The sequence below is a fragment of the Neophocaena asiaeorientalis genome, unplaced genomic scaffold (genome assembly GCF_003031525.2).
Source record: "Neophocaena asiaeorientalis asiaeorientalis breed wild unplaced genomic scaffold, Neophocaena_asiaeorientalis_V1.1 scaffold340, whole genome shotgun sequence".
Taxonomy (NCBI): Eukaryota; Metazoa; Chordata; class Mammalia; order Artiodactyla; family Phocoenidae; genus Neophocaena; species Neophocaena asiaeorientalis.
Window position 1 is genome coordinate 727,790 of NW_020172733.1, and position 20,965 is coordinate 748,754.

General features: G+C 35.5%; 1 protein-coding gene across 2 annotated transcripts in view; it reads left to right on the top strand.

Moving 5' to 3' along the window:
* CNTN1 (contactin 1) overlaps positions 1-20,965 on the top strand; it is a 257,042-nt gene that overhangs the window by 91,288 nt on the left and 144,789 nt on the right. The window contains exons 3-5 of one of the 2 annotated variants that reach the window (XM_024740425.1): positions 8,676-8,811; positions 10,218-10,250; positions 18,104-18,236. In XM_024740425.1, coding sequence (XP_024596193.1) covers positions 8,751-8,811; positions 10,218-10,250; positions 18,104-18,236 — 227 coding nt within the window. In that variant the 5' untranslated portion in view covers positions 8,676-8,750. Of the gene's footprint in view, positions 1-8,675; positions 8,812-10,217; positions 10,251-18,103; positions 18,237-20,965 lie in introns of those variants that run through there. The other variant, XM_024740426.1, reaches the window with a different exon arrangement.

Below are 20,965 nucleotides of genomic sequence, written 5' to 3' on the forward strand. Positions count from 1 at the left end.
CAGCTGAAGCTTTATGGGAATTCACTTGTAAGTGACTCTTTGTTTTTCTCTTGCTGCCTTTAAAATTTTATCTTTAACTTTTGCCATTTTAACTATGCCATTTTAACTATGAGTCTTTTTGGGTTCATCTTGTTTGGGACTCTCTATGATTCCTGCACCTAGAAATTTGTTTCTTTCTTCAGCTTCAGGAAATTTTCAGCCATAATTTTATCAAATACATTTTCTACCCCTTTCTTTCTTCTCCTCATGGGATCCGTATAACACAGATGTTAGTGCACTTGATGTTGTCCCCAAGGTCCTTTAAGCTATCCTCATTTTTTTAAAGTTTGTTTTTCTTTTGCTCTTCTGATTAGGTGATATCCATTATTCTATTTTTCAGATCACTTATGCATTCTTCTGTATCACTTATTCTGCTGTTAGTTCCTTCTAGTGTATTTTTCAGTTCCGTTATATTTTTCTGATTTAATTGGTTTTTATATTTTCTAGTTCTTATTAAAATTCTCACTGTGTTCATCTATTCTTTCCCGAAGTTCAGTTAGCATTCTTAGTACTACTTGTTTGAACTCTGTCTGGTAAATTATTTATTTCTATTTCATTAGGGTTTTTTTCGTTTTTTGTTCTTTCATTTGAAACAGTCTTCTCATTTTGTTTAACTTTCTTTGTCTCTACAATATTAGGTGTAACAGTTACCTACCCCAGTCTTGAAGGGTTATCCTAGTGTGGGAGCATTCCTATGCAGTCTGCATGTATCCAGTGGCTTTGGTGGGAGAGACGGATCTGAAGTGAGCATGGGTCATGTTTTCCCTTGGAGTGTGCTGGCAAATACCACCTTGGAGGGAGGTAGGGATGAAGATGGAGTGGCTAGGACAAGAGCCAGGTTTAAGCTAGGGTTTCTCCTGTGCTCAGTGGCAATCAGCTCCCTATCAAGGGCAGGGTTGGTGCCCAAGGTGCTGGAACAGAAGCCCTAAAGTTTGTATCTGAGCTGGTTTCATTCTAATTGTGTAAAGTCTCCTTGGCAATGGCAGCTTTCACCCTAATGGAGAGCAGCACCAGTGCAAGAGGGGCTAGATCCAGTGCCTGGTATGGGCTGAGGTGCGTGCTGGGATGATCACAGGAAACTGGTCAGAATTCCAGGCAATTTTCAATCTACAGCCTCTGCACCACTCCTGGGAGTAAGCAAACATCTGCAAGCACTCTTCACAAGAAAAGTCTTGGTTTCTCATAGCCCTCTGGTAAGTCTCACAGGTTTTCAAACCAGCTAAGGGGACTCATCTCACCAGGGTCTGACTCCATGGCTGGGGGGCCTCATATGTGATTTGATCCCCGGGAAGGATCATCAAGCCTGTGATATCCTCATTCCTCTTCTGTGTCCCCTGCTAGGGGCCTGGACCCTGACCAAATCACTTCTTTTCCCTTCCTACCTGATTTCCCTTCCTACCTGATGTGGATCTTTCTTTAAAGTTTTGGTTGTGGAAGAGCCTTTCTTGTCAGTCTCCAGGTTGTTTTCAGCAAGAGTTGTTCCATGTGTAGGTGTATTTTGATGTGTTCATGGTGGAAGGTCAGCCCAGCATCCTCCTGCCCTGTCATCTTGATCTCCCTCATAAATGGATTCTTATTAGTACACTGATGAGAAAGAGGTTGAGTGGAATCCCACATGTATGTTTGGGTTTTAAATCTTGCTTGACAAAGCAGCTCCTCCCTTATTCATTGACTGAATCAATGATTTTTGGAATTGCAAATGAAGAAATCATATTGCGTTATTTGCTTATTATTACTATATCTATTTTCCATTAGCATCTCAATTTTGTAATTTCAAGCAAAATAATTATGTAGTATTGGTACCGTGTCAGTTCCATTGGGGAAATAGTTTAGAATCAGCAAGAACTTTCTGCATTTTCTTGAATTTCAAGAGATATCTAACCACACATACACATACTCCTGAAATGTGGGACAAAAAGTCTGTTGGACTCTCAGTTTATTTATCATATAAAAATGATGGTTTACTGAAACTATCCGAACAAAAAGCATGACTACATCAGTTATAATCTTGCATGACATCATGGGCTGGCAAGAAATATGTGCTATAAATATCACAAGCAGGGTTCCATTATTTTTAAGTCCTTCTGCAGGCATTACATCATTTTAGAAATAAGCAAGTAATTAATTTAATCATAAATCCAATTATCTAAAAATATGAGCATTCAGTTTTCTGTAAAATGCAAGGTGTGCTGTCAGCATGCAATAAATACCCATATCTTCAGAAAGCCTTTAGATATTTTTCCCTCAGCAGCCTCCAAGTCATTAATTTCACAGTCTGATAATTTTATATTTATTGAAATGTTTTGAAATGTATTTATTATATTGCTTTTCTTTTTACATATACTTCACACATAATCAAGTGGCAGGCTGCTTCTGCAGCTAAGGCAGTTGCAATCTGAAAACCATCACATTCTACCTGTTAGTTGAACAGTGTATGACTCTTCTGGAAAAGAAGGATATTGTTTATAATCATTTTCAGAAAATGTGGTGTCTTTCTTGGCTGTGTACTGTTATTCCTTGGCTTAGAACAGGATGTTCTTCAAATTTTTTTACATCTGTAAGCTGCTAAAACACTGTTAAAAACTATTAGACTGAGACAATAATAATTTGATAATAGAGTTTAAAGAAGTCAGTATGAGGCTGGAGAAGACCATATAAAGTATGCAATTATATAGGTAGAGGGAGTTGTGTCTCCTATGTTTAAATTGTTTTTAATAATCTGAAAATTAACTGGAGCTGTAAAATATTGATATACAAATGCTTAATGTGTAGTATATACAGTATCTCCTTTCTAAAGGATAAGAATTTTTAAATATATAATATTCCTTTTTTAAAAGATTCCCATTTTTTAAATTTTTAAAACCACTGGTGGTCCAGTGGTTAAGACTCCGTGCTTCCACTGCAGGGGACATGGGTTCAATCCCTGGTCAGGGTACTAAGATATCTTGTATGCTGTGTGGTGCAGCCAAAAAAACTAATTTTATTTCTGGAAAATTTTAGTTAATTTCACTTTAATGTTTTGACTTCTGTTATATACAGATGTCAAAGGGCTTTTACTTACACACATGTATCCATATGCATAAATAATTTACTCCTCACAACAATCTTCTGAAGAATGGACTTGGATTTCCATTCTACATACTGGGTGACTGACACCTCAGGAAAATGAAGTGATGTGTGCAGCAAAGGCAGAATTTCAGATTGAGTCGAGGATAAAATGTCCCCTGGTTTTGTAGAGTAAGAGCTATTGATGTCTTTTCACCTAGAATTATCTGTGTTCAGCACCAACAAGCTTCTTCTATTTTCTGGAAACTGAACTTTATAGCAAATATTCTTTAGAACCAGAGCAGAGTGATGAGTATCATAAGTAAAAAATTAGGTTAAATATTTTTTAACATGGCCTTTCATGAGCTGTGTTGAGGATAAATCAGAATAGTTTCCCGATACCCCCCCGAAATCTTTTTTCTTTCTGAAAGAGGTGTGACAATTTGCTAATACATATTAGTATTTTCTCAATATTTCTAAAATTTTGTTCTCTCTCAATGTAAATGCTTGAATAAGCATCGGTTCAATGAAATATTAGATTTATTGATATTGATGGAACAAGCTTTGATTATACAGCAGCACTAAATACTTTGTGAATAATTTTTAGTGGCTATATGTTTGTTAATGTACTGTTGAAGCTTTTTTTTTTTTTTTTTTTTTTTTGCGGTACATGGGCCTCTCACTGTTGTGGCCTCTCCTGTTGCTGAGCACAGGCTCCGGATGCGCGGGCTCAGCGGCCATGGCTCACGGGCCCAGCCGCTCCGCGGCATGTGGGATCTTCCCGGACCAGGGCACGAACCCGTGTCCCCTCCATCGGCAGGCGGACTCTCAACCACTGTGCCACCAGGGAAGCCCTGTTGAAGCTTTTTTGAATAAAAAATACATACATAGATATGGACCAAATTTCTCAAAGGAGAACAATAGCATCATCTAAAGTAAAGAGAGAAAGGTTGGAGAAAGAAAAGCATGGAAAGACAGAAGGGAGAAGGAAGGAAGGGAATAGAGATTGTCACCCTGTGTTGCCTTATTATATATTTTTTTTGTTGTAGTTGTTTAAATACATGAGTAAGAAGAGATTTAGTAAACGATGTTGGAGAAAAGAAGTTAAGTTCTTTGGAAATTACTATAGTTGCAATACATGTTAGAAAAACACCAGTCACTGGACACCTATAGAGTTGTGATGGGTTTTGGGGGGAAGCATCTGCACTGCCTGGTGTAAGGCCTAGGCTGAGAGCAGCAGAAACCAGGGAGCTGGACAGCACAGTATGGCCTGGGGACAGGAATGCATACCCGGGTTCCAGGAGCTGGTCATTCTGTTCTTCTGGTTATTGAGAAGGAAAATGTTCACTCCTTTAACTGGCACATCTTTGTCCGACTTGTTTTCTTCCTATGCCGCTTCACTTGCTGCAACACTTTCAGGCCCATGGGGGCTGGGATCTGTCTGTGGATTACTGAGTGGCAGATCCTCAAGGGACAATTAAGAAGAGCCATTTCTGCCACACTAGTAAGCATGGGCACAGCCTTGCTGCCTCTCTCCTCTACTGCACTGCTGAGAGGATAGGATCAGGAGTCACAGTGATGGGATAACTGGGGACACAAGAAAACAAATCAGCAGCAGAAAACAAATGGGTGCACACATGCGAGAGATGCTTTTATACTGAAACAACAAGAAATCCATTAAATAAAATAAAATACATTCTGCCAGAATGAGGACTCACTATCCTATTGAAATAGGCAATATTTTGGAGTGAAGGAAAAGATAGTGTGGCTCAAAATAATGAAAAATGTTTCCTTCTGACTAGAGTGAGCATATTCAAATCAGAAGACAGAGACTTCCAACACTCAATAAAGTGCATAATAAAAATGCTTTAAAACATTGCTACTTAGAATATTCCTCTTCTAGAGTTTATTTATATGCAGCAATAATCTCTATCATAGACCAGAGCCCCATTAAGAGATACTCCTTATTACCTATTGTCAGCATCCTATCCTTATTCTAAGGAACTAAAGTTTAATTTTGTTTGTGGCAAGTGTTTTGGAATACAGTTATGGAATGGTCCAGTCATTTCTTCATTTATTCAATAAATATATATCAAATGGCTTCTATGTGCCAGGCATTAGAGGCATAACAATAAACAATGACATGTTGTTTTCTCCTGTAGCCTGATGGACCTAAGATCTCGTAGAACAATAGTTAATATTTATCGAATACTTTCACAGTAAACATTTCACATTGCACAATCTTATGCAATGCTTGTAATAGTCCTATGAAATAGACATTTTTTTCATACTTTGTGCAGAGGAAAACTAGAGTCAGAGCTTGAGTGATTTGCCCAAAGTTACAAGCTAAATAATGGTTGAGCCGAACTTCAGACAAGGTCTGGCTGACTTCCCCAGATCTCTTTTTACTATGCCGTGCCTCACTTTCCCATATACTGTGGGTGTTGTCTAAGAAGGAAATGTAAAATAATATCCCTGACCTAGAAACTCCTTCTGTACCTTATTTATAATTTCCTGAAATCACTTGCTCTGTGTAGACACAGCTAACCTTCCTTTAGACCTGCCCTCTTTCTTTCCCAGATTCCCTGTAGACTCAATGAGTTAAACAGACCAAAATCTCACTCACACAATTCATCAAAATTAATAATCTGAAGGATACTCTCACTGTAATTGTCCTTCATTTTTACCTGATTCTTTTTCTTTCTGGTCAGTACTGCTTCCTCTACACACAATACACAAACTGCAGCAGCATCCCTTGCTCTTACGTTGAATATTATTAGTATGTAGAGTTACTGTTCAGAATTACTTTACAATTATCGATTTAAACAGTTTATTAATTGATAAATTTGAACTATTTAAAATCCAATAATTACTGCCACATTAAACCGAACATGCTTTGTAATTTGCAAAATGTTTGCAAATATATTATCTAAATTAATCTTTACAAAAAGAACTGTTTGATTGAAACAGCAGTTTTGGCACAGTTTATGTTTGCCTTTCTACCTTCCTCCTCATTAAAGGAACTTGTCCTAATTAGTGTGCATAATTCAATGAAAGGAATTAGAAACCAATAGGCCAAGAAAATGCTGAAATGTACATTTTTCGAGACAAACTTTAGGAGACATAAACAATGTGCACAGTTTCAATAATTTTAATTTAGGTTATATTTAAATATTAATGATAACAAAATAAAAAGCTAATATCCTTCCATAGATAATTTCATTGATTTCCCTGCCTCCTGAAGGATTTTTTTTTCATTCTTCACATTTATTTACCTGTTTCTTTTTCTCTCTGATCAGTTCTGCTTAGTAAAAGAAATAAAATAAAATTTAAATTTAGAAGTGTAGATTTAATACAGTTTATAGAGATGTGTAGTTCTCACCTTCTTACATATGTCCAAGAGAAATAAATTGGTCATAAATCAATCCTGGCATTTAAAAATTATCTTTTGAATATTTTTCCTCTTGCAAAGATATTTTAAATATCTCCTGTTGCTAAGTTTACCCATTTCTGCTATGTTTTCTCTAAGAATTCAACTCAATTTCTTTCTAGAAATAAATGATTTTTCACTGTAAAATAACCTATACACCAAAAGGGGCAAATATGTTTTTCCTGGTCCATGTAGTACCAACTAAATATTTTTACCAGTCTCTGCAAACGTTAGGATTCTGGCAAATTGAGGGGGTGGGTGTAAATATAGTCTTTAAATCCAACATATTAAAAAAAATAAGTAGTACCTTTAAATGTCATTATGATGCAACAAATAAGTACCATTTTATTTTTGCTGTTTTGGATAATATTTAAATGTATTTATATATTGATCATCATAACATTACATATTTTCTTTTCAGAATTGCTTTTATGCTCTATCTTAATATTTTACATTCAATTTTATGTCATGAGGTTTTTCTATCCTATTTCTTATATAATCTTTGAAAACTTGATTTAATATCCTTTCAAATTGAAGGGACTACTGTGTCCCAATTGAAGAAGTCTCTTTCTAATGCCCTGGAACATTAAAAAATTTGTTATACCTCCACCATAATGCACTGCCTGTCACCACCAGGCCCATTCCCACTGTGATGTATTTTGCAATGCTTTTTTTTTTTTTTGCGGTACGCGGGCCTCTCACTGCTGTGGTCTCTCCCGTTGCGGAGCACAGGCTCCGGATGCGTAGGCTCAGTGGCCATGGCTCACAGGCCTAGCCGCTCCGCGGCATGGGGAATCTTCCCGGACTGGGGCACGAACCCGTGTCCGCTGCATCGGCAGGCGGACTCTCAACCACTGCACCACCAGGGAAGCCCTGCAATGCTTTTAATTAAAATTATTAACATGCTTTCAAGTTTAATAGCATGTAGATCCAAAAAAGTTTCACTGCACTGACTTGTGTACACATAAGTGTTCCTATTGATCTGTGAACTTCTTAAGGGTAAGCAGACTATGTCATTCTTATAGATTCCTTTATCTGTATGCTTGGTCGTAGATGGATTTACAAAGAAGATGATGAAGCTTAAGTCATGGGACCCCTCACTTACATGGGGCTATTTCAACATCCTGAAACCTCACCAGTATAATCACGTGGTCATAAGTTTTTACAGAATTTATAAAAGCAAGATATTTTATTTAGACTGCTGCATAGTTTCATAGCTTATTTATATTAGTAATTTTATCTTTTTATCTTTAAAGATGGTTCTCCAAATTTTAAAGATTTGGCCACACAAAACCTAGATTCTTCCTTATAAGGAGTAATTATTTACTTTCTGTTAAATGAATAAAAGAAAGAAATGAAGAAGGGGAAAGGGAATGAATATATTATTAATCAATACATCTTAATGTCTAAAAATTAGCATTTCTGGCAAAATTTTTCCATAAGCCACCAACAGACAATGCTAACGTATAACTCTTGTACAGTGTCTATGCATTTACAAAGCCCTTGTACAAATATATCTTTTATTAAATCTTTCTACCAGCCCTTCAAGTAAATTTAATCTTCAATTTAAATAATTGACATTGAAATGTTCACAACTGTGCTATTTGTAAAAAACATATTACTATGCTCAATTATTAAAAAGTTAAAAACTAAAACATATCAATTGAGTGACATGCTCATGTTTGTTACCATGTCAATACTGGGAGGCAGCTGAAGCCCTGATGCAGAATCTACTCTTTTCATTACAACATGGGGTTTACAAATGTACATAAATGAACTAAAACTTTCTACAAATAAGAAATATAAAATACGGGCTTCCCTGGTGGTGCAGTGGTTGAGAGTCTGCCTGCCGATGCAGGGGACACGGGTTCGTGCCCCGGTCTGGGAAGATCCCACATGCCATGGAGCGGCTGGGCCCGTGAGCCATGGCCACTGAGCCTGCACGTCCGGAGCCTGTGCTCCGCAACGAGAGAGGTCACAACAGTGAGAGGTCCGCGTACTGCAAAAAAAAAAAAAAAAAAAAAAAAAAGAAATATAAAATAAAATAGAATTGGTAATATTGTTGACCCCAAATGATGAACATTTTCCCTTCCTTTTCTTCCCTTTTCCTTCTCTTCTTTCTCTTTTCTTCTCTTCTCTTCTCTCTCATCTTTTTATGCAGGTGTTTAATATTCTCCAACTGCCATAAAGTTAAAACTTTTTCTGAAAATTGAACCTAACCTCTACTGAACACAAGATGAAAATGTGGTTGCTGGTCAATCACCTTGTGATTGTATCTTTTACAACCTGTCTATCAGGTAAGAAATATCCTTTGTATAATCTCCAAAAATTATGTCAATGTAAACAATATGCTGTTCACTTCATTGAATCTGGTGTATAAAGTTAGAATTAATATTTTCTTTTGACACCTGGGTCAGACAAGTAAATTCATATATATTAAGGTTGGCCCTTGTTTTCTTTTCTTTTTTTATTTTTAGTTTCAATTAAAATTCACAAGATTTAGTTAATCAGTCTTATATAGTGATGTGCTGGTAAATGTTTAAAATCTGGATCTCTGGGAGGAAAAGAAAAATCCCTGCTGTGTAGCATTTGCTAATTCCTATAGAGTAAGTCGTCCTACTATTCTCAATTTCAACTTGAAATCATTTAATGTGGTGGCAGAAAAGATATGTAACAGCTCACCATTATACAGTATGTTCACTATATAATTATAATAGACTTAACCTCATTAGCATACATAAAAGTAAAATACAGTAAAATAATTAGAAAATAATGGATTTTAAGCTTTTGTTACCTTTGTTCTTTTTTATTTATAAGTTAATATAATTTAATTTTTATTATTGGCTGGTCAATCTTATGAAAAACAATTCAGAAATAATCTACAATATATTCAGGAACTTAATAACAAAGCAGTTTTAAGAATGCTGTAGTTTTAGGACAAACAAATACTATATTTCTGTCTTTCAAAGACAAGTGTGAAATATTCAGAAATATTTTCTACAAGGAGAGGTACGTTGTATTTTTATCTGAAGCAGCATGTTTTCAAAGATCAGTTTTTTCTGATACCTTTGTCTCAATTACCTTAGGTCAGTGCTTGTTGAGTTGTTATTAAGTTCAAGACTTAGTTGGATATCATTTTATCATTTATCAGTTCCCCTTGATTGCTTTAATGATGAACTTGATAGGCATCTTATTGTATTTCTTATGTATTATTAAGGGAATAAAAAAGTTATTTTAATTTAGGGAGTAATTTTTATTATGATGACTTCAAAATCAAGAAAAATATAATAATTTTATCAGTACTTAAAAATTTTAATGACATTGATATAACCACGTAATTATACACACACACATATATAACTATATGCTTATATATTATATAAATATAAGAAAGAAAAATTTTGTGGTAAGGTTATTATTGCTGTATTACCTTTATGAATAAAATAAAACAAAAATAATCTTATTAGTACTGAAAATCCATACTAATTCTGTTGACCATAAATTTTAGTGCTACAACTATAAAACTGCAAAGATAAGAAATAAATATTTGCAAAGATATGGTGATACTTCAGCCTTAATAGTGAAAGGCCAGTAATCTTATTTCATTAACTAATATCTTAGTTATCTGAGTAATGTTTGAGACCACAACCTGAAGAGTTGCTTTGGGGATTAATTTTTTTTCTTTTTCCTTTTTTCTTTTTAGAGTTTACATGGCACAGAAGGTATGGTCATGGAGGTAAGTTGATGAAAGGGTTAATTTTTAAATAGCTTTCCTCAAATAAATCCTATTTCATCCTGCTTTAAGCTATTAATTCTCCAAACTTCAAGCAAGTGATTAATGTTAGAGCACTTGGAAATTTTGTAAGATGATTTATCTAGGGTCTTCAGGCAACTTGTTTGATTGCCAGAATGAATGAATGGATACACCACGAACAAATATCCAACTAGAAGATTGTAGCAGATGGAATATATTCAACGCAACCTGTATTTTTTCCTGCATGCTTTGTAACAATCCTATGCTACTAAACTTTGAAGCAATATTTTCAATATTGTAAAAATCTAGCTTATTTTGAAAGCCTCCTGCTTTGCTGCACACATCACTTTAACTAAAGTTAATGAACTTGGAACCTTAAGATTCAGTTTAATTAGAAATCCAAAGACCTTGCAAAATTTATTTTTTATTGAATATAATTAGCAATCCTGCTAGTTTAGATTCTATTTCAACCACTGAACAGTTCTTGCCAGAAATATAGGCAATATAGTAGACTGCAAAAAAAAGAATCTAGAGTAAGGCCAGCCTGGATTTACATAGTCAACCTGGTATTCACTAGTTATGGGATCTTGTGCAAATTATTCAACTTCTATGAGACTCAAGTTTCCAACATGTAACAATCACAGGATTCTTGTGAGAACTAAAAAAATAATGTGACAGGGCTTCCCTGGTGGTGCAGTGGTTGGGAGTCCACCTGTCGATGCAGGGAACACGGGTTCGTGCCCCAGTCCGGGAAGATCCCACATGCCGTGGAGTGGCTAGGCCTGTGAGCCATGGCTGCTGAGCCTGTGCGTCCGGAGCCTGTGCTCCACAACTGGAGAGGCCACAACAGTGAGAGGCCCGTGTACCGCAAAAAAATAAAAAATAAAAAATAATAATGTGACAATAGCTTCCAGCACAGTGACATACATAGTAAGTGCTCAGTAAACATAGTAAAACTGGTAACTGATAAAAGCCACAGCATAGTGGTAGGAGAATGAATAATTAGGAAGAATCACTGAGCAACCAATGCAACAACTTCCATGCCAAAGCAAGATATTCATGCCAGAGTGGGTCTGAATTTCCATCTGTAGGGGATTAAGAAAAAGGACAGTCCTAGCATGAAGCACATCAAAACTATTTCTGTTTCCTCCTTGTGAGTTAGGAATAACTACATTTAGGCTATATAAAGATCAGTGAGATATGTTTCTTGACTTCAAGAACCTTACATATAATAGGGAATAATAAAAAGAAGATTAACAGATTTATAAGAGAAATAAGCATTTTAAAACAATTACTTTGAGGAATAAATGAGTATTTAATGATGGAGCTAGTAGGTAAGGGAAACTCAAAGTATTTCAATTATTAGAAATGGAGCTAATTCTTAGAGGCAGTGGCACAAATAAAGTGCAGATGTGGGCAAATATGGGCTGTGTTAGACCACTAATTCAAAGAACTCTTGTTCTGCAGGATGTTAGTAGGAATTCATTGTCAAATAAATTTGAGAAAGGTTAGTTCATTAAAGTTCAACAGTTTATTATTAAGTGTAATATATGTATTAGTTTCCTCGGACAGCTATAGTTATAATAATGTGCCACCAACTGGGTGGCTTAGAACAACAGAAATTTATTATCTCACAGTTCTAAAAGTCCCAAACCAAGGAGATATCAGGGTCATGCTTCTGCTAAAACCTGTAGGGGAAAGCTCCTTCCTCGCCTCTTTCAGCTTCTGGTATCCCCATCATTCCTTGGCTTGTGGCAGCATACATAGGTAGACATAAGGTAGGTGTGGACAGATGTCCAGATAGTTATGCAAAACACAGTGTCTAGAGCTTCAGGGTTGGACCATAGGTCAAGGAAATGGCTGCCATCAAGAAATGTGATAGGCTCTTCTTAGGCAGGTAATGCCATGCTAAGGAAAATTTAGTCAACTTAACCATTCTGCTAACCAGATCCTAATCTTCCTTCTAATTATTGGATTTCTGCACATTCTCAAGGCCAACTCCTTATATTTTAGTTATGATAAATTACTGCAATGTTACCTATTACCCATGAGACTAAAGAATTAGGGCACCAGAGTATTCAAAGCCTAAGCCCTAAATGTCCTTGTTCTCTTATCAGTGGGGAACGATTGACAATGAAGACAAGAAGCATGCTTTGAGACAATTTAAATATTGTTTCATTTGGAGAGTTTATTGTATTTCAAGAGAGCCTACAACACTCCCTATCCCATAACCACTGTAGCATTGTAAATATTGTAAAAATTCTAATATTAGACTGTGTTAAAATTTTGTTTTCATTGCTTTTTTCTAATAGATTTTTTTCCTGAGAATCTTATTACAGCATACTTATATAAAATTATGTTTGAAAACTAACAGATTGAGATGACATATTACAGAATGAGAAATGGGATTTGATTCATAATGAATATAAAATGAATAAAAAATAACTCTCAAAAAAAAAAACTCTCAAGCACAGATAGTAATTATACTTTCAATTTCCAGAGATAAAATAGGATAGCAAGGTTACAGTGGACCATCTCTATATAGTGAGAGGTGAAGTAATACCATTTAAGATCATACAACTAAGTGATTACATTAACCATGAAACTGAGAATGCTACTGAAAAAAGCAGCAGTTTTTGCCTGTTGCTCACATCTGTGAATTTGACAGCAAATATTCATACATGATTTCTATTTTTCTATTAATCTTCTTGATCAGATTTAAGAAATGAACTTACTTCTGCAATATATTACCACTATATGGTAGAAAATACACAAATTTGCATTGAGTAGATCAAAAAAAGAGTGAAGTGCTGTCACCAATTAGCTTGAGAAGTCATCTATATAATTGTGTGCTCCTTTTTAGAAGAATATATCCAGTACAAAAAAGAGCATGTGTTTTAAAAATAATCTTATTTTTTAACATATTATCCATGTGTTTCTTGTACCCTTTAACCCCATAATACTTCCAAAGCATGATCATTTGTCATCTAATTATTTCCATGGCCCTAGAAGAAAAGGAGTGGATGGCTTAATTCTTGTTAATGGAGATTATAATGCTTATATTAATGGATCCTTTGCTGAACCTTGTGTTGTATTCCCCCTGAAAGTTCTTTTTCCTTGATCTGGGCTCCCTAGCTGAGCTAACAGAGCAATGAGCTCAGATAGTATTCAAGGGGGTTATGAAGTTCACATTCAGAAGTTCACACTGAGCATGCCACAACAATTCAAAACCTTGTGTTGAGTAATTTATCTTCCCAGAGCCCAAATATGTTCTCAAAATAAAATGTATAGAGTAATTTGTAAACCACCTAATGGAATATTATACATTATTTTAATCAGGCTCGAAAATTTTACAAAAGCTAGAAATTCACATTTATAAAATATACTAAGTAGAAACACTAACGTGATGTGGTGTGTCATGTTCTGCTTTTTGCTCTAGAAAGTGGGCAAAGGGAAATATCTTAAATGTAATATTTTCTCAAGTGAAAAATAAATTAAATATTTTATCAGAAATTAGCTTCATATTTTTATCCCTTAAATGTTTTGTTGTCTCCTCCTATAAAGGGCAGATGGAAGTGGAGTACTAGAAAATATCTGCATATAATTTTGGAAAAGCACTTGTCATTGAGAAAAAATAGCATGGGACACTGATAATAACCAGTTTGGCCTATAAACTTCAACCCAGCTCATCCCAAAAGTGTTTTATTTTTACATCTATCCTTTGAGGGATTGCCTATCAATAGATACAGTCCCATCATTATTAACATGTGGCATTCCATTATTTTCAATGGAAATATTCATTGCTGGTATCTTTTCCAGAAAAACAAAAAAAAACTAAGCATTATGATCATGATGAAGAAACTATAAACAATATTTTCAGTTTACTAAAAGATGACCGATTTTTATCTCAAAGGCATATACCTTAAAATCATAGAGTCAGAAAGTATGTTGGTAGATGCCAGGGGCCAGGAGGTGGGGGGGTGGAGAGGGCGAATGGGGAGTTGTTAGTGTTTAACAGGGACAAAGTTTCAGCTTAGGAAGGTGAAAAATTCAGGAGACAGATGATTGTGAGAGTTGCACGACAGTGTGAATGTACTCAGTACCACTGAACTGTACAGTTAAATATGGGTAAAATAGTATGTTTTATACTATGTGACGTACCACAATAAAAAATATTAAGAAATAAAATAAAGTAAAAATGAAAAAAGATACACTATCAAAAAAATATGCATTTTATGAAAATATGCAAATCTAATCTCTACCTCCATATTGATGTATGTTTATGTGCAACTGTCTTTGTTGTATTTCAAAGCACTGTACAGTACTTTAAATAATCAAGGCAACTTGGAATGAACAAAACTCACTTTATTTCAAAGTGATAAAAGTAGTTATTTCAAGAAGGCTAATAAAATTATAAATTAAATTGAGAATTCAGGATTATTACAAACCCTATACTGGCACTACCAGACGGCACTCTAGAAGCAGGTGCTAGCAGGCCAGGATTAACTATTTCTACATTGGAAATACAATACTGTTGAAGAATCTTTAGGTAATGAAACCCTGCACCTATTGAGATCAGTTCAAATTTTGTGAAATAGTGTGTAATCACCATTATTAAACGAAGCAGATACTTAATTAAGTTGACAGTCTTTTCAATTTGCTGCTTACTGCAAAATTCTCTGATGTAAGTTGGAGTCGACCTAAAGAAAAATCCCTAACCTTAAAGACCTGAAATTCTATTAAAAGTGTCTTTCATAGGGGACTTCCCTGGTGGCACAGTGGTTAAGAATCAGCCTGCCAATGCAAAGGACAGAGGTTCGAGCCCTGGTCCTGGAGGATCCCACATGCCACGGGGCAACTAACATGTGCCACAACTACTGAGCCTGCACTCTAGAGCCTGCTAGCCACAACTGCTGAGCCCACGGGCCACAACTACTGAAGCCTGTGCACCTAGAGCCGGTGCTCCGCAACAAGAGAAGCCACCGCAATGAGAAGCCTGCGCACCGCAACAAATAGCCCCCGCTCACTGCAGCTAGAGAAAGCCCACATGCAGCAACGAAGAGCCAAGGCAGCCAAAAATGAATGAATTAATTAATTTAAAAAATAAATTTTTTAAAACAGTGTCTTTCACAGAGCATAACTTTTAAATTTTAATAAAGTCCAACTTATCAAATTTTTTTCTTTCATGGATCATGCTTTTGACATTATATCTCAAAACTTCACCATATGCAAAGTCAGAATCAAGTCATTGACTGAATTAAGGACAACCAACACCTCTAGTTCACCAAACTGTAGACTCACAGATGACCATCTAAAATTCTTATGCTGCCACTGATGAAACAAATGGAAACTCAAGATCTAATCCAGTGCAGATCAGGGGGTTTCTGCTTAAATTATATGCATAATTGCACCAAACATCCATTCCTCTTTAAATTTGATGATCTTTTCTATTGGTAATGATAGTAATACCATAATCATCAGGCTTGTATATAAATACAATGTACTTAGAAGATATCCATGAGCTTTAAACTCCCCTAAACACTTTATTTTTAGTATTCTAAATATTTAGTCTATTTAGGTATTTTTTTTAATTGTTCAAAAAGTTTCATACTAAACTCATAATTCATCAGGGGGTAAAGTGAGAATAGAAGTCATCTTACCTTCCAGAAGAGAATCAAAATATATTAATAAAATTGAACTCCTCTGCTTGTCTTTGTAAAATTTTTTGCTAGAACACTGCACAGCTGGAGCTAAATCCCAGTTTCTCTGGTTCCTCCAATTCTGATCCAGCAATTTATCTGCAGTCTGAAATAGAATGGTGGTTTTGGAATGTAACTAAGGTCTATAAATTCTTGAATGGCAATTTCAGCAAATTCCAACTAAAAATGAGGCTTCCCCCTTTTAAATATTTCAGGTCAGTTTAGAAAAATTAATGCTTCATACTGGGAGAAACTAACTGAAAGTTTTTGTTAGTCATCTATGTACACAGAAATATGTATTGACATAATGCTTATGGCACCATAGCTACAAGAATGAATAAAATTTGGCCCCTGAAGTTTTTGGAATTAGTCTAAGAGCTGATATACATAAGATATTTAAATTAAATTTTGTAAGCATTGGCAAATTCATGAGAATCAGTAGTTATTGATTACTGACTACATGGATTGTCTCAATGTAATTCTCACAATAGTCCAATGAGATAGATTTTATTATTATCCACATTTTATAAAGCATGATATTGAGTCTTGGAGACATTAAATAATTTTTCCAAAAGAACTGCTAAACAGTACTAAAGCAAGATTTAAAAGACATAATTAAACTTCTTGTTAAGAGAAACTGGGAGAAAGCTTTTATCCTTAAGTTTAATGTTAGAACAACCAAAATTTCAGTGTAGCATTTGCCTTACACTCTCTCTTAAAAAGTAAATTGGAGGAGTGAACCATAGCTTTTGATCAAGTAGAGACATTACAATGATCCCATGTAAGACTATTCCTCATTTCTAGTCATATGCATCAGTATTAATTCATTTGGGATATATGGCTCTTAGCTGTGCTCTGTAAATGGTGCCACACTGATGACATGGGAGTGAATCTCTTCTCCTCATCCTGCTATGATGTGTCACACCTGCCCTTCAGAGAGGATACACAGTCAGGAACAACTGCTTCTCAACACTATTTTTGTGGTAGATTTTTTTTGTGTGTGTGGTAGATTTTGTGGTATTTTTGTGATAGTTTTTAAATGAGTTGGCCAGATCCCATATCATGTAATTAGTTTACTGATTGTTCTAGATGTTGCTAAGTACTAGTGCTGGTCACATGTTTAAAGACAAAAACAAAAATTAAACAAGAACTGACCCCCAAAAAGGACTCATTTCCCCAGAGCATCTAGAAATTCATTCGTTATGTTGTTCAAAAGTTGTTAAGTACCTAGTATGTTCCAGACCTGTCCCCAGGCATCTGCAATCTAGTGAAACAGAAAGCTGTATCAAGAATCACAGCAGGTGTGTTAAGTGTCATAAGCCTGATAGGGAGTTATGAGAACATAAATGAGGACCAACTAAAGCTAAGAGGGGTTGGAGAGGTGGCTTCGTGAAGGAACTAACGCTATGACTAAATCATAAAGGAGTGTACAAAGTTTTTTCTTTTTTTTAGATTTAAACTTTTTTTTTCTTTTTTTCTAATTTATTTATTTATTTTTGGCTACATTGGGTCTTTGTTGCCGTGCACGGGCTTTCTCTAGTTGCGGTGAGCAGGGGCTACTCTTTGTTGTGGCACTCAGGCTTCTCATTGCGGTGGCTTCTCTTGTTGCGGAGCACCGGCTCTAGGCGTATGGGCTTCAGTAGTTGTGGCACGTGGGCTCAGTAGTTGTGGCTCACGGACCTAGTTGCTCCACAGCATGTGGGATCTTCCCAGACCAGGGCTCGAACCCATGTCCCCTGCATTGGCAGGGAGATTCTCAACCACTGCGCCACCAGGGATTCCAGGAGTGTACAAATTTTGATAAGAGGAGAAAAGTCAGATGGTGATTCCAGAAAGAGGAAAAGTAAGTGCAAAGTGTCAGAGTCATAGAAAGCATGACTTGCATGAGGAGCCGTAAATAGTGAAGCATGGCACCGCAGAGTGCTTTTGAAGAAATGCTGAGAGATGGGCAGAAAAGAATTTTGAATAAAGAACCTGAACATTTTCCTTCAGGATTATAGTGGCAAATATCTTTGGTTTGAATGAAAATGGAGATTCCATGTTTCTGACCTTTTTTTCAAAAAACTTTTTAATGTACCCAAATTATCTTTGATTTGTAAAATAGAACAATGTAAAATAATTGTATTTTTCTTATAGTTTCTGAGGAAGACAAAGGATTTGGACCAATTTTTGAAGAACAACCAATCAATACCATTTATCCAGAGGAGTCACCGGAAGGAAAAGTTTCACTAAACTGTAGGGCACGAGCCAGCCCTTTCCCAGTTTACAAGTAATGTACCTCATTGCTCTTTTCAGAAAGAAGTGTTGGACTAAAGATTACAGATCAGCATCTATGACCCTGTATCTATAGAGAAAGCTATGGCATAAAGCTTTCTACGAAGTCCAGGAACATTAACAAAAATATTGTCATACAGGTTATTTTTTTTTAAGTTGTTAATACCCAAATAGATAGTTTTTGCAAATATATGCAAATAATTCACTTCCTATTTCCTGCACAGATAATGCCAGTGTCATTTGACATTATCCACTTAAAAACTGGCTAATGGAGATCATGCTATTAAGTAAGAAAATGGTTATATGAATAATATGCACAATTTAAATATATGCATTTGAGGATAAACTGGTTTTGTATGTATTGGCCTGGATAACTCATACCTAAAGATGATGGATAGTATTTCTGTATTAACTACATTTAAAGAGCTTCTTACATAGATAACTCTAGAAAGCACTATTTTTTCAGTAGTCTCAAATCTATATTCCAGACAACAAAGCAAATTCCTTAAATGTCTCTACTTATCGGACAATCTATATAACATACCTCTTTATGTTTTTCTGGGGTACATATTTATGCTATCATATAAAAGGTAACATTTCGTTCTCTTGTTTCAGAGTATTCAGAAAAGTATACTAACAGTTTCTAGCCTGATGTAAAGAATAAGATTTAAAACTTAAGCAAATGCCAGTGGATTTTGGTTCCAGGAAAACAAAGCAAGTGATTGATGGGGAAATTGGGGCTCTAGTGTGTTAATGTCACCTGAGTTAATTGAAGGTTGTCAGTCAACAAAGTTGATTTTAGTACTAGATTTTTCTTCTCATGGATAGAAAAATAACTTTCTATTTTTATTAAAAAGTTGTTATCATGGAGAATACCCCTTCCCCCCATTTAATTATACTTGAACTCATTTTCTCTTGCCTCTGGCTATAATTACAAACATTTTCTTAAAATAAATATAAATTTATATATAAAATCACCATCTCTTTAAAATTATTTTTATAATTTTATAAAAGTAGAAGTAGATATTTTATAAATAACACATTTGTTCTGAAAATATTTGATGGGCTAGATTTATTTCTACCCTTAAGTCATATATAATGGGAGTTTATGTACATAACCGTGGACATGGCATAGTATAACTAATGAGGGTTCTAGAGAAGATCTAATCCAGGTACAAAATTTTATAGGAGAGGAAGCTGAGTCCTGAATAAGTAAGTTGACTTTCTCTGCTCCAGAGCTAGTAAATCACAGATCCAGGACTGAAATACAGGTTTTATGACTTTCAAAGAAACATATAACTTTTTTCAGTATTTATCTATCTAGACGGGTCAATAGCATTTCAAAAACTACTTCAGTGACGGTTATTCTGTGACAGTTATTCTGTGACAGTCTGTCCTTGATATTCATACACGGAACCTAAGCAAATCAGCCTCCAGGCTCCAATGGAAGAGAAAAGAACAGCAGAGGCTGTTCTCAGATAGTGTTCTACGAACGTGTACTTCTCTTTGCTGCCGCCACTACCACCATTCAGCAGACAGTAAGAAGCAAAGTTTTACATCAATAAAATTTTGTACATGTTGATTAGCACCTCTCTCTAGCTCCCTCCTGCTAGTCCCACTTAGTCTTCTTATTAAAATATAAAAAAGAGCAATGAAAAGCAAAACTTTGCTTGGCAAATACATCACCAACTCCCTCCCAAGGGTTGCATCCGTACGTAAGTCCCCAGGGCAAGTATGGCCTGATTATCTACACGTTAATGTAGAGAGCTGAAGGGGAGAAGTAGACGTTTAATTGTTAGGAAGGTGATCTGCATTTGACATCAAAATAAAAAATATTCAGCTCATGATGCAGCTTGTCTGACAGAAGAACACTTGCAATTATGAACATTTACTTAATATTCAGGGCAAGGCATACTTACCTTGGTAATCATGCACTTTGTCATTCACATAGTACTTTTATATTTATGGCATGTTCTGGGATAATTTGTTATTCGTGGCAACATCATGAACGTTACAACAGGGAACTTTACCTTTCACTCATCAGCCTTGAGGTTTTCATTATCTTGCCTTGTCTCCCACAATAACAAGAACGTCAATAAAAATTGTGTTTAAAGCTGTGTAAAAGGAATTACAGCAAAGGTGAATCTTCCTGAAAATAAAATAAACCTGTGAACTTACCTTAACACAGCAAAACTTAATCATTATATGACATCAAGGGCAGAATCAGTCCCACTGGGAAGAAGTTAAAGCAATAAATAAAAATTTAAAGTAAATATAATGAGGGGGCATAAAACATAACAATTGGAACTGCCTAACAAAGAAACCCATTGCCTTGGCAAGTACTAAGTGACTTGACATTGGATGGTTCAGTCAGGGACAATATTGCCATCAGCTGGGGTGAGGGGGATGATTTATTCATTGGGTTGGTATTTGGTAGGTTTTCAGAAGCAAAGCACAGTTTTCTGTTGTTCGCTTTTGAATTATTTCCTACACAGTAAAATTTAAAACTAAAAATGTTCCAGTAATTTGATTTATTAAAAAATATTATAAAATCATTAGACCTCTTTGGCAAGATTCTGACCCTAATCAGAATTGTGCATCCAGGCAATGAATGATGGGACCACAGCCCGCTGGTTCACCATGGCTCTTGTCTTATAACATTGCAGAAGACATGGAACCTTAACCCTGATAGAACATGATTATAAAATTATGCAGGTGGTCAAC